This window comes from Anabrus simplex, chromosome 11, assembly GCF_040414725.1.
Source record: "Anabrus simplex isolate iqAnaSimp1 chromosome 11, ASM4041472v1, whole genome shotgun sequence".
In the NCBI taxonomy this organism is placed as follows: domain Eukaryota; kingdom Metazoa; phylum Arthropoda; class Insecta; order Orthoptera; family Tettigoniidae; genus Anabrus; species Anabrus simplex.
The window spans coordinates 52,779,457-52,795,777 of record NC_090275.1 but is presented as its reverse complement, the minus strand read 5'-3'; the positions used below and the strand labels follow the sequence as shown (position 1 = coordinate 52,795,777).

The following is a 16,321-nucleotide window of genomic DNA, read 5'->3' as shown; positions in this document are numbered from 1 at the left end:
GTAGCTGCTGTCGCTTATGTACAGCCAGTATCCAGTATTCGGGAGATAGTGGGTTCGAACCCCACTGTCGGCAGCCCTGAAGATGGTTTTCCGTGGTTTCCCATTTTCATGCCAGGCAAATGCTGGGGCTACGGCCGCTTCCTTCCAACTCCTAGCCCTTTCCCATCACATCATTACCATAAGACCTACCTCTGTCAGTGCGACATAAAGCAGCTTGTAAAGAAACAAGAAGCTTAATAGTCTTTTCCTACAAATCAGAGCTTCTCATCATGTGTCCAAAATACGACAGCTGTAATCTTGTAATTAATGCCTCAAGAGATAGATCTGGTTTGATCTCTTGAATGACCCATGCATTTGTCTTCTTGGCTTTTCAAGGGATACGCAATATCCTTCTCCAACACCAGAGCTCAACTGCATCAATATGCTTCTTATCTCGCTTCCTTACGGCCCAGCTTTCACAACCATATGCAACTATTGGAAAGACTAATGCCTTAACCGTTCTGATTTTAGTGTGCAAAGATACTTTTTTTTTTTGTTAGTTGCTTTACGTCGCACCGACACAGATAGGTCTTGTGGCAACGAACTTGAAAATATTATCCAGACCTTTGAATGCTGCTCTTTGAAGGACAAGTCTTTGGCAAATTTCTGGACTGTTTAAGTCACTTCTACTGGTGGTTGATCCCAACAAACAGAAACTATTCACCTCTTTGATTACTTCATTATTTATCATAATATTTGATGGTAAACCTGTTGTCATGATTTTGGTCCAATTGTATTCAGACCCATGTTCTCACTCTGTGATTACTGATTAGAATTCCAGCTCTTGCCTGAAAGGTCAATGTAGTTTCTTTCAGTTCAGAGTGTCTCGGGTTCTATTCCTGGCCAGGCCAAAGATCTTGGCTCTGTCTTGTTTATTCTTTTGATTTAGAGACTAATACATCTGTCACTTACACACACTACACTACACTACCAGCCACCGCAGAAACAGGAAGTAGTTCAATACGTCCTTCTACATAGGATTAGGAAGGGCATCCAGTTGTAAGATTGGGACAAGTCTACATGCACAGCACAGATCCCCAGGTTATGGGAAAAGCTCTGGAAAAAGAAAGAAGAAAAATTATGATTATAGTGATTACGAGTCTGGTTCCTTAGCTGAATGTTCAGTGTGATGGCATTCGGTTCAGAGGGTCCCAGGTTCAATTCTCTGCTGGTCCAGGAATTTTAGCCACGTCCGGTTTATTCATTTGACTTGAGAACCGGGAGTTTATATGCTTTTTTTTAAATTCACACCTCGTTATTTACATTCACATTACCAAACACTACAGAAACACAAAGTAGTTCAATACATCCCTCCACAAGGGTTGGCATCAGGAAGGGTACTTGGCCATAAAACTGACCTAGTCCACATGAAGGCGAAAGGCTTACATCATTCTGAGTAGGATAGGGTGATTAACGCTATGCCTGGTAATTTTGTCCCCCCCCTCCCCTCCAGCCCTTGACCAGGAATTTACCTAGGATGTTTTTTGATGAGCTAGCTCCATGGCAGCGAGCCTGCTTCTTGTATGGATGCCCCAGGTACCATTCCTGGCCCGGTGAGGGATTTTTTAATTTTAATTTTTTGCTAGGGGCTTTACGTCGCGCCGACACAGATAGGTCTTATGGCGACGATGGGATAGGAAAGGCCTAGGAGTTGGAAGGAAGTGCCGTGGCCTTAATTAAGGTACAGCCCCAGCATTTGCCTGGTGTGAAAATGGGAAACCACGGAAAACCATTTTCAGGGCTGCCGATAGTGGGATTCGAACCTACTATCTCCCGGATGCAAGCTCACAGCCGCGCGCCTCTACGCGCACGGCCAACTCGCCCGGTGAGGGATTTTTACCAGAATTTTAGGGCAGGTTCAAAGTCACTCCACTCATGTGAGAACAATTGAGAAACTGACGGTGAGATAGTGGCCCTGGTGTAGAAAGCAAAGAATAACAACCCAGAGGATTTGTTATCAATTCGTAATCTGCTAATCTTCAGGCTGAGGAGCGATCACTTGGTAGGCCAAGGCTCATCAGTACTACAGCACCATAGTTTCTTTTTCATTTTTGATCCTGATTCAACCCCACATGGAAGTGGGGGTATTTGTGTCTAAATTTCTCGACTTTCTGGGGAGAAATTGAATCCGTACTGTACTGTATGAACCAAGTACACTTTTTACTACCTTCACCAAGCAAGTTGGCTGTGTGGTTAGGGTCACGTAGCTGTGAGCTTGCATTCAGGGAGGTGGTGGGTTCGAATCCCACCGTCGGCAACCCTGAAGATGGTTTACCGTAATTTCCCAATTTTGTACTGGGACTGTACCTTAATTGAGACCACGGTTACTGACTTCCCAGTCCCAGTCCCAGTCCTTTCCGATCCTTCTGTTACTGAAAACCTTTGAGGTCTTAGTGCGACGTTAAACCCCTAGCAAAAAATAAAATTACTGCCTGCCTTCAGTTAGTGAATGTAAGGAGGAACTGTCCCATTTGTTTGATGTTATTGAGGGATTTCTTTTTTTTAAATTTGCTTTATATCGCACCGACACAGATAGATCTTATGACAATTGTAGAGTATTTCAGGAATAAGTACCCTACTTTTGGGGGTTAATAGGCTGGATGTATGTGATCATTTTAAGCTTGGGAACATGGTGTCCATGATGAGTCTTGCTTTTGCCAGGAATTCTTGAAGATGTCCTGCTTGATATGAGGAGGGAAATGAGGTTCCAACATAATGAGCCACCTCCTCAATTGAGTCATGACGTGCTAATGTTTTTGATTAAAAGGTTCCCTGTACATCGGATTGGTCATAAAGGATTGGTTCATTGGCCAGCACAGTCAACCGACCTCATAGATTTTTAAATTTTTGGCACATGTGAAGGTATAGGTGTATGAGAACACCATACACACACAGGAAGACCTGGTAGCATGAATTACTGCCTCTGCAGGTGAAATACACGATCAGGTTCATGACGTGTTCTGGAATGTCCAACAGCCTGTGATCCAATGAGTGCAGTTGTGTCATCAGTGTAGTGGGGGACATTTTGAGCTCTTCAGTGAATCTATAGTCGCTCAAAAAAAAGAATGAGCATAGGGTATTGTATGTTAATTTCATATATCTCTCATTGGTTGTCTGGCAGGCACGCCCAGCTTATCTGCCTCCTGTTAACTCATCACTCCCTCCTTGTGGCATAGCAACAAGGACCGCACTTCGCTCACCTTATCCGTGCATGACATGAGATAACAATTAAAATTAAGAATTAAAAAAATAAGCTCATACCTTATGACAGGAAATGTTGGAAATGTTCTCGTCCTGCATCAATTTTAACATTTTTGTAGCCCGTCATGCTGAGCTCTTCCAAACCCTGGCTCCTTGTTCAAGTTGTCTTGGGGATTTTGTAGGCGTATGTTCTAATCTTTCTGTGATTTCATTTAGTTTTTCCTCGTTAAGTACACGTTTTTTAACACTTCGCTTCTTATCGAGTAACAAACCAGTTCCTCTCGATTTGTTTACGAGTTTCCGCATGATCTCTCTATGTGGAGGGCGTAAACCTGAAAATTATTACAAATCGCCTAACGACTTCCCTGCAAGACTCTGTTTTCACATAACTATCGTACATCAATACCCTAAATACCCTTTCCTCCACTCTGTAGACCTACACATGTGGAGGCATTATGAGAATTATATCCCGAAGTTACACTTCACAACTCGAGAACAGTTGGAGCTACAGATCAGCACTTAATACACTTTCTAAGCATGGACCTGAACTGCTTTTGCTGCGCTGTGTAATTTTCATTGACATGTCAAGTTCACAAATGAAGAGAATGGGCCACCTCTTGAAACATGTGCGAGTAGTAATTATGTAAACTTACAAATTTTATAATAAATATTGACAGGGCTGATTCAACAAGCAGCCGTGTTATTTTTCATGAGCTTAGTCAATTCGGACCAATGGAAGAAGACCAAAAAATGGTCAGATTTATTGATTCTTGTTTAATACAATATGCTCATCTTATTGAGCAACTGTACATAATACCATTCCTGCCAACTTTACAAAACCAAAAATCAGGATATTTTGATATGAAAATCAGGAAAAATCAGGAGATACAATTGGTCAAAACTGCTTATTCTACATGTCTTGTGCAATACAGGAGTACTATGGTATGTATTATAACACTTATTGTCCCAAAACCCGACTGTTGCTATTTGAGGCTACAAGCTAAAAATTACACATCTCTATTTCCTCACAGGAAAAATATCTGAGTGAGATGATCGGTCTCTTATAAGCCTTTGAAAAATAGTATGAACTCATGCTCCAGACGTGTGAATCAGTCATGCACTTAGATGCCATTACTTAGCAAATGCATAGATTAATATATTGTATCATGTGCCCATGCGATTATGCGAACTGCAATGCTATTTTTTATCAAGTCTGTCTGTTAGGTCATCAGCCCAGAGGCTGGTTGGATCCTCAAATAGCACCACCAAAGGTTATGCGGTTATAAGAAAACCCCAAAAACCAACGGCAGCACCAAAATGAGGCATACTAGGCAAGATGAGGAGTGGGGTAGTTTGCCATTGCTTTCCTCACTGGGTCATAAAGTACTATTGCAGCACGACTGACCCTATGAGCAGCACTTTTCATAACACTCAGATGCACTAGTCGTGCTCTGAATGTCATTACTCGGCACTACCCATACCCCAGCAACTTCCATATTGTCACAACCATGGATGAGACTGGGACTTCGGTGGAAGCTACACTTTACTCTGGCCTGTGCCAAGAGATGGATGCAAAAGTACTGTATCCATCAAGAAATGACAGCAGGCAGTTTTATCAAGTAATAAACAAAATTGTCTCCAAATGGTTCCTAAAATCTCTAGAAAAGTCACTAGTTGCTATTTTTGAAATTCCGTCACTAAATTACTTTAAAAATCTCCAAATCTAGCAACTAGTCTCTAGAATCGATTAGACAGTTCTGATTGAACACGAACATAGCACGCGAGAACGGGAGATTGACAATCGATATATGCGTTGCGATATACAGGTTTCAATAAACATCGCACATTCGTGCGCATTTCTCGTATTAAGAAACGTCGATATTTTATTTGAAAGCAGCCAGTGAGCGAAGGATTTCCCGACCACTGGCGTACAAAGCTGAAACGGTGGGATTTGAAAACAAATGTTTGAAGTTCACCAAAAAAATAAGCTAAAATCAGGAGAAATAAGAGAATAATTGGGAGGTGGGAAAAACTGTTGAACATCCGGAATCTCCTGCCTAAATTGGGAAAGTTGGCAGGTACGTAATACTAATTTCACAATTTTTCTTTTTCTCTGCTTGACTTTAGGCATCTTGTGCTTAGGAGCTCATGCCATGACAGATTTTGAATGAAGATTCCCTGCATTGTTCTCTTTTATATTCTGCAGTCTATTAGCCCAGCACCACTAGCAGCTTATCTGTCTGGTTATGCAATTCCAGTATTGGCATTGTGTACAGTAACAAAGGCTAACCCTGTACCTTTGCTTAAAGTGATCAAGATACAACCTAACATCCCTTTTGTGTGTGTGTGTGTGTGTGTGTGTGTGTGTGTGTGTGTGTGTGTGTGTGTGTGTGTGTGTGTGTGTGTGTGTGTGTGTGTGTGTGTGTGTGTGTGTGTGTGTGTGTGTGTGTGTGTGTGTGTGTGTGTGTGTGTGTGTGTGTGTGTGTGTGTGTGTGTGTGTGTGTGTGTGTGTGTGTGTGTGTGTGTGTGTGTGTGTGTGTGTGTGTGTGTGTGTGTGTGTGTGTGTGTGTGTGTGTGTGTGTGTGTGTGTGTGTGTGTGTGTGTGTGTGTGTGTGTGTGTGTGTGTGTGTGTGTGTGTGTGGTTTTTTTTTTTTTTTGTTTTTGTTTTTGTTTTACTTTTATTTGAGTTCATTAGTATCTTATTTGGTTTCAAACTCTAATGGTGTGAATTTTCATCCATCCAGTTGAGTTCGACAGCAAAGCAGAGAAAAGTTCCATCATCTCGTATCAGTCGAATGGCATCATTTGGTAGCCTCGCAGCAGGGTTGGGCCTCGGTACAATGGCAGAATACACACGACGCACTCTTGGTCTCAATCCAGAACCTCCAAGTGTTGGAACTGCTTTGGATAGCGTCTTTCTATCTCCAGCCAATGCCGAGAGGATTGTGAACACTTTGTGCAAAGTGAGAGGTAGACTATAAATATTATTTGAAATTCCTTCATTATTCATTTCCTGTTCTAGATTCATATTGGGTAGGGTAATGTACTAATGCCTTCCACTTTACTCTCTCATTCCACTGTTCCTCTTCGAGCACTCTGTTGACCTGTCTCGAACCACTCAAGTGGTAATGATGGAACAAATCGTTGTAACCAGATTGCTAATAAAGTGATTATAATGGAATATATCAATATCAGATTTTTATAACCTCCTTTACAATATCTTTAACATTTTATTTTGTCATAGCAACAGAGATTACGTTTCTTAGCATATATCTCTTAAAGTTCGACTTGCTCACTAGTAGAGTCAACTAGTTTATAAACTTATCAGTCGTACATTTTACCAGTGTAATGTAATTTAATTCACTGCACCGCACTTTGCACAGACAAGCGGACACTGTCTGTCTGTATACAGAAATCGCCTTAAAACCTGTTCCTCATTCCACCATGATGCACCATGCAGTTGCATGCTCACCTCGCTTGCATGCGATTGTCCGGCCAGGACCGAAAATGAACTCGCTGTACCTGGAAGACATCAACAACAAAATGGGATATGAAGGATGCATGATAATGAACACAAGATAGAGAAGAGTGGTGACATTGACCAGGTGTTTAGGTCATGAATGAATGATTTGATGGTTGAATTTTGGAACAATGCTTTATATTCAGCATTTGACTTCAGAAAATCTTCAAACTCTTCTCTGAGTATAGTGTCTTATTCAGTTGGACTTTCTTCTTCAATGGATGCTTACCTAACGAACTGAGCTGGTTCTGCATAGAGATCCTCTACATATTTTCTCTAAAATTCTTACTTGTAATTCTGATCTAATATTGGTTTAACTTGAATGTCGCAGATTAATCTGGTACAAAATTCTATGTAATTTCTAGTTGTTTCTCTCACTTTACTATAAGCTAAATTTGTTCTTCCTTTGTTTTCTTGAAGTTAACCTACTGCCACCATTCTGCTTTCTTTTGTTTATGGAGTTTCTCAATTTCATTCTTCCTTACCCTGTAATTTCTTTTGCCTAGTTCTGAAGAGTCATTTTCAAATTGACTTCTTTCATCCATCTTTTGGAGAATGTAATCTGTAGTAACCTGGGTTATCCACAGTTTTTTATTTACTCTTTCCAAAATTCCTACTGTATTGCTCTCAGCATTTTCAGTAGAGAATTTGATTCATGCCCGTAATTGATCTGCATATCACAAGTATACTTGTCTTGTTTTTATTAATTTTTATGCTGTACCCAGTTAGATAGATTATGTCCTTCAGTTCCAACATTGTCTTAAACCCCTTCCTTGCTTTCTGCTGTTACAGCAATGTCACCAGCAAACCTAAGTACATTTTCTTCCCTATTGTATCTTAATCCCTCCTCTGTGTCTCGAGTTTCTCCCTTGTCTCATCTAGAGCTTTCTGGATGTACCCATTGAAGGGTGAGAGGGCACATCCTGTCTTACACCCCATCTGATGTCCAGCTCCATAGCTAAAGGGTTAGCATGCTGGCCTGTGGTCTGAGTGGTTCTGAGTTCAATTCCCAGCCAAGTTGGGAATTTTAACCTTAATTGGTGAATTTCTCTATCTTGGAGACACAGAGAGACAGAGAGAGTGTGTTTGCATGCGTGTGCATTTTTTTAAAATCTTCAACATTAAAAAAAAATCTTCATAGATCCCCATTCTTACAGACATGTAGGTCGCATATAGGTATTACTTCAAAAGACCTGCACCAGGCCTCTTTGGAGGCTATACACAATTTTTTAAATCCCATCTGATGATTACTTTTTGATCTTGACTGCAACATTTTAGAGCCTATTCTTCATCGTTGAGACTCCAGGTAATTTGCCTGGCCTTGTACTTGACTCCTGCTTCTCTTATCATTTGAAACAATCGGTCCACTCAACCTTGCCGTATGCTTTCTCTGTTAACAAGAGTATTGCACCACATGTGCATCTTTCTGGTGAAGTTTATTTACAAAATAATAAGATGCAGTTTGTTGATCCTGAATCCTTTCCCTTCTGAATTTTCACGTGCTGTACCAGAATTCAATTTCCAAATTAACATTTAAAAATAGAAATAAGGTTAGAACACCCTCATGTCAAATTTTGCCACTTTCTAACTATGTGGTATTTATTTTAAGATCAAGCCTACACTAATAATGTGTTGGATTAAATTAGATTAGGTTGGGTGTAGAAATCATAAGTTATAACTAGTTTTAATTTTAGGACTATCTATCTATTTATTTATTTATACATACATACATACATACATACATACATACATACATACATACATACATACATACATACATTATCATTATAGACCATTATACCTTTCAGCATTCAGTCTGCAAGCCTCTGTGAATTTACTAAACGTCGCCGCAATCCTCTGTTTGCAACTAGTGCGGTGGCCTCATTGAGTTCTCTACCTCTTATCTTTAAATTGTTAGAAACTGAGTCTAATCATCGCTGTTTTGGTCTCCCTCCACTTCTCTTACCCTCCATAACAGAGTCCAATATTTTCCTAGGTAATCTATCCTCGCCCATTTGCCTTACATGGCCCCATCTCCAAAGCCGGTTTATGCGTACAGCTTCATCCATCGATTTCATTCCTAACTTAGCCTTTATCTCCTCATTCTGAGTACCCTCCTGCCATTGTTCTCACCTGTTTGTACCAGCAATCATTCTCGCTACTTTCATGTCTAATACTTCTAACTTACGAATAAGATATCCTGAGTCCACCCAGCTTTCGTTCCCGTAAAGCAAAGTTGGTCTGAAAACGTACCAATGTAAAGATAGTTTCGTCTGGGAGCTGACTTCCTTCTTACAGATCACTGTTGATCGCAACTGCAAGCTCACTGCATTAGCTTTGCTACACCTTGATTCAGTCTCACTATATTACCATCCTGTGAGAACACACAACCTAAATACTTAAAATAATCTACCTGTTCCAGCTTTGTAGCACCAATCTGACATTCAGTTCTGTTGAATTTCTCACCTACGGACATCAATTTAGTCTTCATACCATACTCATTGCACCTATTTTCAAGTTCCAAGATATTAGATTGCAGGCTTTCGGCACAATCTGCCATTAAGACCAAGTAGTCAGCCTAGGCCAGACTGCTTACTACATTTCCATTTGCCTGAATCCCTCCCTGCCATTTTATACCTTTCAGCAGATGATTAATGTAAACTACAAACAGCAAAGGTGAAAGATTACGGCATTGTCTAACCCCTGTAAGTACCCTGAACCAAGAACTCATTCTACCATCAATTCTCACTGCAGCCCAATTGTCAACATAAATGACTTTGATTTCTTTTAACCATCTGCCCTTAATTCCATAGTCCCCCAGTATGGCGAACATCTTTTCCCTCGGTACCCTGTCATATGCTTTCTCTAGATCTACGAAACATAACCACAACTGTCTATTCCTCTCATAACATTTTTCAATTACCTGGTGCATACTGGAAATCTGTCTGACTCGTTGGCTGAATGGTCAGCTTACTGGCCTTCAGTTCAGAGGGTCCCGGGTTCGATTCCCGGTCAGGTTGGAGATTTTAACCTTCATTGGTTAATTCCAGTGGCCTGGGGGCTGGGTGTTTGTGCTGTCCCCAGCATCCCAGCAACTCACACACCACACATAACACTATCCTCCACCACAATAACATGCAGTTACCTACATGGCAGATGCCGCCCACCCTCATCGGAGGGTCTGCCTTACAAGGGCTGCACTCGGCTAGAAATAGCCACACAAAATTATATTATACTGGAAATCTGATTCTGACAGCCCCTCTGTGGTCTGAAACCACACTGGTTTTCATCCAACTTCCTCTCAACCACTGATCGCACCCTCCCTTCCAAGATGCCAGTGAATACTTTGGCTGGTATAATTTTTTTTTTGCTAGTTGCTTTACGTCGCACCGGCACAGATAGGTCTTATGGCGACGATGGGACAGGGAAGGGCTGGGAGTGGGAAGGAAGCAGCCGTGGCCTTAATTAAGGTACAGTCCCAGCATTTGCCTGGTGTGAAAATGGGAAACCACGGAAAACCGTCTTCAGGGCTGCCGACAGTGGGGTTCCCTACTATCTCCGGAATACTGGATACTGGCCGCACTTAAGCGACTGCAGCTATCGAGCTCGGTCGCTGGCTGGTATACTAGTCAATGAGATACCTCGATAGTTGTTGCAATCCTTCTTGTTCTCTTGCTTAAAGACAGGTGCAATTACTGCTTTTGTCCAGTCTGAAGGTACCTTACCAACACTCCATGCTAATCTTGCTACCCTGTGAAGCCATTTCATCCCTGCCTTCCCACTATAATTCACCATTTCGGATCTAATTTCATCTTTATTTATTTATTTTGAGGAAGTATTACTATGCAGTAAATATCATTGAAAAAATGAGGAATCCTTATTTCATGCTTTGCATTTCCTAAAATTCATATCTAATTATACAAGTGATGGATTCAGATGCTCTTTGTTAACAGTAATATTTCTTTGGGTAACCTTTTGTTATTTTACTTACCAGGAGCTGCTTTGAAGATTGGTCAGGTGCTTAGTATTCAAGATAATAGTATCATTAGTCCAACAATGCAGAAGGCATTTGAACGGGTTCGACAGTCTGCAGATTTCATGCCCTCTTGGCAAGTTGAGGTGAGTATCTTTATTACTATCCCTAGTTCTGCGAAGTAAACTAGTGATAATAGGAGGGCAGAAGACAAGTTCTGGAGACCTGACCAATACATTCTTTCACTTTGATGCAGAATATCACGTATACATACTGTATGTGTAAATTTTGTTGGGCATTGGCTTTATGGGAAAGTGGAGACTGGGGAGGAATAAAAGTGCTGCTTCAGTGGTAATTTTTACCGTACCGTCAAACGGGGAGATTTCGGACGGTTTTGAGGTTATTTTCGTCTTAACTCATGAAGGGAATCTTAAATTGTATTGTTTGTCATTCTAATAATGAGGAATATATCCAATTAATGCAATACCCTACAAACGAACAATATACGCCAATGCATGTTTTCCTGACGAAACAAAAAGGAGTGTCGGAATTCACCCCGTACTTCGGGGTGATTTCAGACGCACATGCTTTTCAAACCACTGTCCGAAGTTTCAAAGCGAAAATAGTCCTTTATTTCAATTCTTTGTTCTTTTTGCTTTACTGTTGTGATATTTAAAGTGTTCTGAGGGTGTACAAAATATGACTAGCTGGTTAAAATCTTTGTAATGATAAATGTAATGTGTTACTGATCGATCTTTATTTTCTGACGAGGTAAATGTAAAGTTTTCTGTTCTAAATTGAAATGTTAATAGTTATAAACTGCACAGAGATCCTACTGAAAGATCTTAATATTTTTCCTTACAAACGATACAAATCTCAGTGCAAAAAAGGTTGATACAATGAATATGTAGCTGCCACGGTCTATAAAACTGAAATACATTTTCTTTGAAAATAAACATTCCTCTCTTCTCAACTTGGACTGGAAGTATTTTTCGAAATTTGTTCTTTAGCTATTGTATCCTCAGCAGGGATATTAGGGAACACAAACACTTTTCTGCTGTTTTTATATGGGCGCAAGTATTTGACATCCAGATCCCTTGAACGAATATTTCAGGCCAGGCCAAAATAGTGCCTGTATGCTCTTTGTTCCTCAACTTGTATTTATAATCTGCAACAAGGAATGCCAGAACATCATTACATTCATTGTGTGCTTCATCGCATTCATTTTTACTGCTGCTGCCAGCGCCATCACTTGTTTCTGCACTGCTTTCATCTCGGCCGAAGTCCGGCCAAAAATCGACTTCCCAGAAAGATCATTTTATTTGCGGCGGCGGCGGGAAGTAGCAGGTTGTGTTGGAGCACGGCCGGAGGGTAACAAGCTTCCTTGAGCATTTCCTTCTTCCTCATTTAGCATTGGTTGTCTTCCCATTTTTTTGGATGTACTTTCTGCACTTTATTTTGTAGGGTGGACCAAGGCATACCATACAAATCAAATACTTTCCTATAAGACAACTTGCCACATTTAATATCACGTAGGCCCTACGGCTTTTTCTAATAATTTTGGTTTGTAATTACACCTCAAAGCAGCTTCTTTCTGCCCCTGATAATTTCTAGGCATTGTCCGAAATCACCCAGACTGCTTTCAGTTTTCAGTAAAATGTGCGTAAAAACACTGTTTGTCACTAAATCATATCAAAATTCCACAGCAATCGTTTATAAACACTTCAGTCAGTTGATCTCACGAAGTACCAGAGTTATAATGCATTCCTTCCGGTCGCGACAATCGAAAGTATCCACTTAATGATAATCCATGAACTTTCAACAATGCCAGTGCACACGGAAAATTTTCCAAAGTATGAAGTCGATTCGTAATAAAAAGCGCAGAACGCGGGAAACATAACCTCAAGGTCAAACTAAAACGCACGTGGAAGTGGAAAGCACTGGCGGCTCGTTGCTATGCAACAAAATACGGCAAATCTACCATACTGTCCAAAATCACCTCTGTGTCCGAAATCGCCCCGTTTGACGGTACTCCTAAACAGAGAGAGTGAAATGAATGGGGAGAATTAGTAGGCCTTCATCAAGCTCAGTCTGAACAGTATTTACTTCATAGATATACAGTAGTTCGCTTCTGTGGTGTAGTGGTTAGTGTAATTAGCTGCCACCCCCTGGAGGCCTGGGTTCAATTCCTGGCTCTGCCACAAAATTTGAAAAGTGGTACAAGGACTGGAACTGGGTTGGCTCAGCCTTGGGAGGTCAACTGAGTAGAGGGAGGTGAGGGTTTGATTCCCACCTCAGCCATCCCCAAAGTAGTTTTCCATGGTTTCTCCAAATGCCAGGATGGTACCTAACTTTCTTCCCTTTTCCTTACTTATCCATTTCAATCTTCACAGCGCCCACAAGGCCCCTGCTCAGCATAACATGTTAGGCCGCCTGAGTGAAGTACTGGTCTTCCAGTCCAGTTGTATCCCCTCCGATCCATAATCTCACGCTCCAGGACACTGCTCTTGAGGCGGTAGAGGTGGGATCACTCACTGAGTCTGAGGAAAAAGAAAAAAAACAATCCTGGAGAGTAAATGGACTAAGAAGAAGAGGAAGAAGAAGACATATACATAGAATGAAGAGAACATTTCTTGCATGTACTGTGTAGTTCCGAGAAACGTTTGCTGTAATGTGACAAAAATGTACGTAGGGAATTATAATATTTTATGCTATAATATTTTATTTCTCATGTTAACTATAATGACCCTAAAAATACTAACAAATTAAGATATTATACATGTACTAGGTGAGTTAATTACAAAGAAACGTTTGCTGCGTTATGCCATATTGGATCCTGTATGTATGTATGTTTAGTCATCAGCCTGAAGGCTGGTTGGATTCTCAACAGTTCTGCCATGAGCTGTCATAGATGGCCTAGGCATCACTGAAGAGGCGTACTAGGGAAATGAGGAGTGAGGTAGTTTCCCGTTGCTTTCCTCACTGAGCCAGAAGTTGCTATTACATATCAGTCTGCCAAGCCCACTGAAATGCATGCACCAACTGACCCTATGAGCAACATTTTCACACCATTCATAGCAGGGACTGGCTGCATAAGGAATGGCATTACTAGCATCGCTCATACCTCAGTCACTTTCATTTTGTCAAAGCCAAGGATAAGACAGAGACAGATCAATGAAAGTAACAAATTGCTCTAGCCCATACCAGAAGACTTAGTGCACTGTAAACACTAGGTCCCGCCAGCAAAGGCATATTGGATCCTATGTTTGTGAAAATGAAGAGTTTGTATCAACGTGACATTCTCATACTTCACACTGCCATAGAACGTTTTGAGTTCAACTGACATCCTGCTTGTACCTCTTACTGAATATCTAGAATGTTGAAACAACTTTATTAGTCAGAAATGGAAAATAAGTTAAGCCAGCATATTGCTTACTCGTTAGTATTTTCCAGGGAATGTTGGTACTTCCTTCAACTAGATAAGAAAAAAGGAATGACCAAAACCAAGTTTTTCTCACCATAACACAATTCAGTGGCAAGATTGAAAGCTTCATAGAAAAAACAGAATATATCAGCGCAGTCAAAGCTCATTCCACATTTCACTGTTGCTAGCTCCATATACGCAGTTGATGGGAAACCATCGAATGAGGACTTGGAAGCCGAGTACCCAGGAAAACTTGTGTGTGTAGTACATACATACATACATACATACATACATACATACATACATACATACATACATACATACATACATACATACATACATTACATATTCTGTGTTCTATTTGGTTTCCTGTCTGACAGTTTTGTTCTTTTCAGAAAGTGCTCCAAGCTGAATTTGGTTACGATTGGAGAGATAAAGTAACTTCCTTTGAAATGAAGCCATTTGCAGCAGCATCCATTGGACAGGTCCATTTGGCTGTTCTTCCAAGTGGACAAGAGGTTGCTATGAAGATCCAGTATCCTGGAGTTGCACAGGGTATCAACAGTGACATTTCTAACCTTGTGGGAATCCTCAAAGTATGGAACGTATTTCCTGAAGGTGAGTTTGGTGTGTTCATGTAATATTTGGTATTTTAACTCACTGTAGCTTGAGATTCAAGCAGGAATCTCCAATGATGGCTGTTAGGATTGACTGAGAGAATACATTAAACTGAAGTTGATGAATTACAGAAGTTTACTATACACAAGAACCTCATTTATCTGGCCCTCATTAATCCAGATCAAAAATAATAAAAATATATTTTTACTTGTACAATATTTCTTTTACTGGGTCGACTCTTCTTGAATGTCTTTTCCACCAAGGATAGTTAAGGATGGTCTTTCAAAGGTACCGTCCCGACATTTGCCTGGAATTGAGAATGGGAAACCGTGGAAAACCATTCCCAGTACGGCCAAGGAGGGATTCGAACCCCACGCTCTTCTGAATGCAATGCACTACTAATTCATTGATGGTGAATTAAAAAATGAAACCGGCACTCCATCAGAAGAAACAATGACTCATGGAGAGGCAACAATGTAGCTGGATGGACTGTGAAACCACACCGGCAGAACTGTTATTAGTAACATGTCGTCGTGATTGTGCTGCACGCAAATGCTATACAAATGTAAAATAGAAAAAAACTCACACATTATTTTAGTGCATAAAACAAGTCGTAAATGTACAAAAAGTGTCCTTTTTTTTTTTTTTTTTTTTTTTGTACAATTGAAAAGAGGATATTACTGTAATAGATTATATAACATGTACTGTATTTGTTTTTTAGTTTTCTGGATTATCTGGATTTTCAATAATCCAGATCATTTCTGGTCCCACTTAATCCAGATAAACGAGGTTCTTATGTACTTGTAAACCATGGTCCTGGTGGGGTTTGAAACTTCCCATCATCTTCTTCTTTGACTCATTGTCTTCCTGCAGATGTGGGGACCACTTTTTGGATTGACAAGCACCAATTTATGCAGTCATACACAACTTTCAGTTCAAGCTGAATGATTTGCAAGTCGATGACTAGAGTGTCTTGTTTCTTAGCCTTCTGTGGGGGGGAGGGGCTTTGTAGGCATTGTAAGTAACGGTACTGGTTGCTGTACTCAGGACAAGGTCCTCTTGCATTTTATCCCGAATGGGAACAACTCCCATCCTCGGCCGGATCTTGTCATTGGTTATGCAATCAAGGAGAAAAATTCCAAGAGACTAGCAAAACCTGTACTTCTCCACATTGTGCAGAGGATGCTTGGCACTTTTGGTGACTGGCTTACCCCATACAGCACTATACTGCGATACACCTTTGCTTTGAGGTGGACTGACACACGCTTAGCCCACAGTTCTCCCAATTCCTTGCCATCTAAGCCATGTTGCACTATCTCTTGCATACACTTGCTGATCAATGTTACCATCACTCTGTGGCTGGGATTCTACATAAAATTGCTATAAAAGAAAACAATTGAAAGTTTCCACCTTAGCCAGTACAAAATTTTTAATAAACTTTAAGAACTAGTACAAAAAATGGTACATGTTCGGCCTTGATTTGGCCTGCTACAGTCATGAAAATAAAGATACAACTAATACAAGCGACAATGACATTGAGTGAAGT

The 16,321-nt window shown here is 40.6% G+C and overlaps 1 protein-coding gene across 1 annotated transcript in view; it reads left to right on the top strand.

Moving 5' to 3' along the window:
- The window catches only part of Coq8 (ubiquinone biosynthesis protein COQ8, mitochondrial), a 47,605-nt gene that overhangs the window by 9,043 nt on the left and 22,241 nt on the right, over nucleotides 1-16,321 (top strand). Inside the window, exons 3-5 of the mRNA XM_067155250.2 lie at nucleotides 5,985-6,210; nucleotides 10,755-10,879; nucleotides 14,553-14,775. Coding sequence (XP_067011351.2) covers nucleotides 5,985-6,210; nucleotides 10,755-10,879; nucleotides 14,553-14,775 — 574 coding nt within the window. The remainder of the gene's footprint in view (nucleotides 1-5,984; nucleotides 6,211-10,754; nucleotides 10,880-14,552; nucleotides 14,776-16,321) is intronic.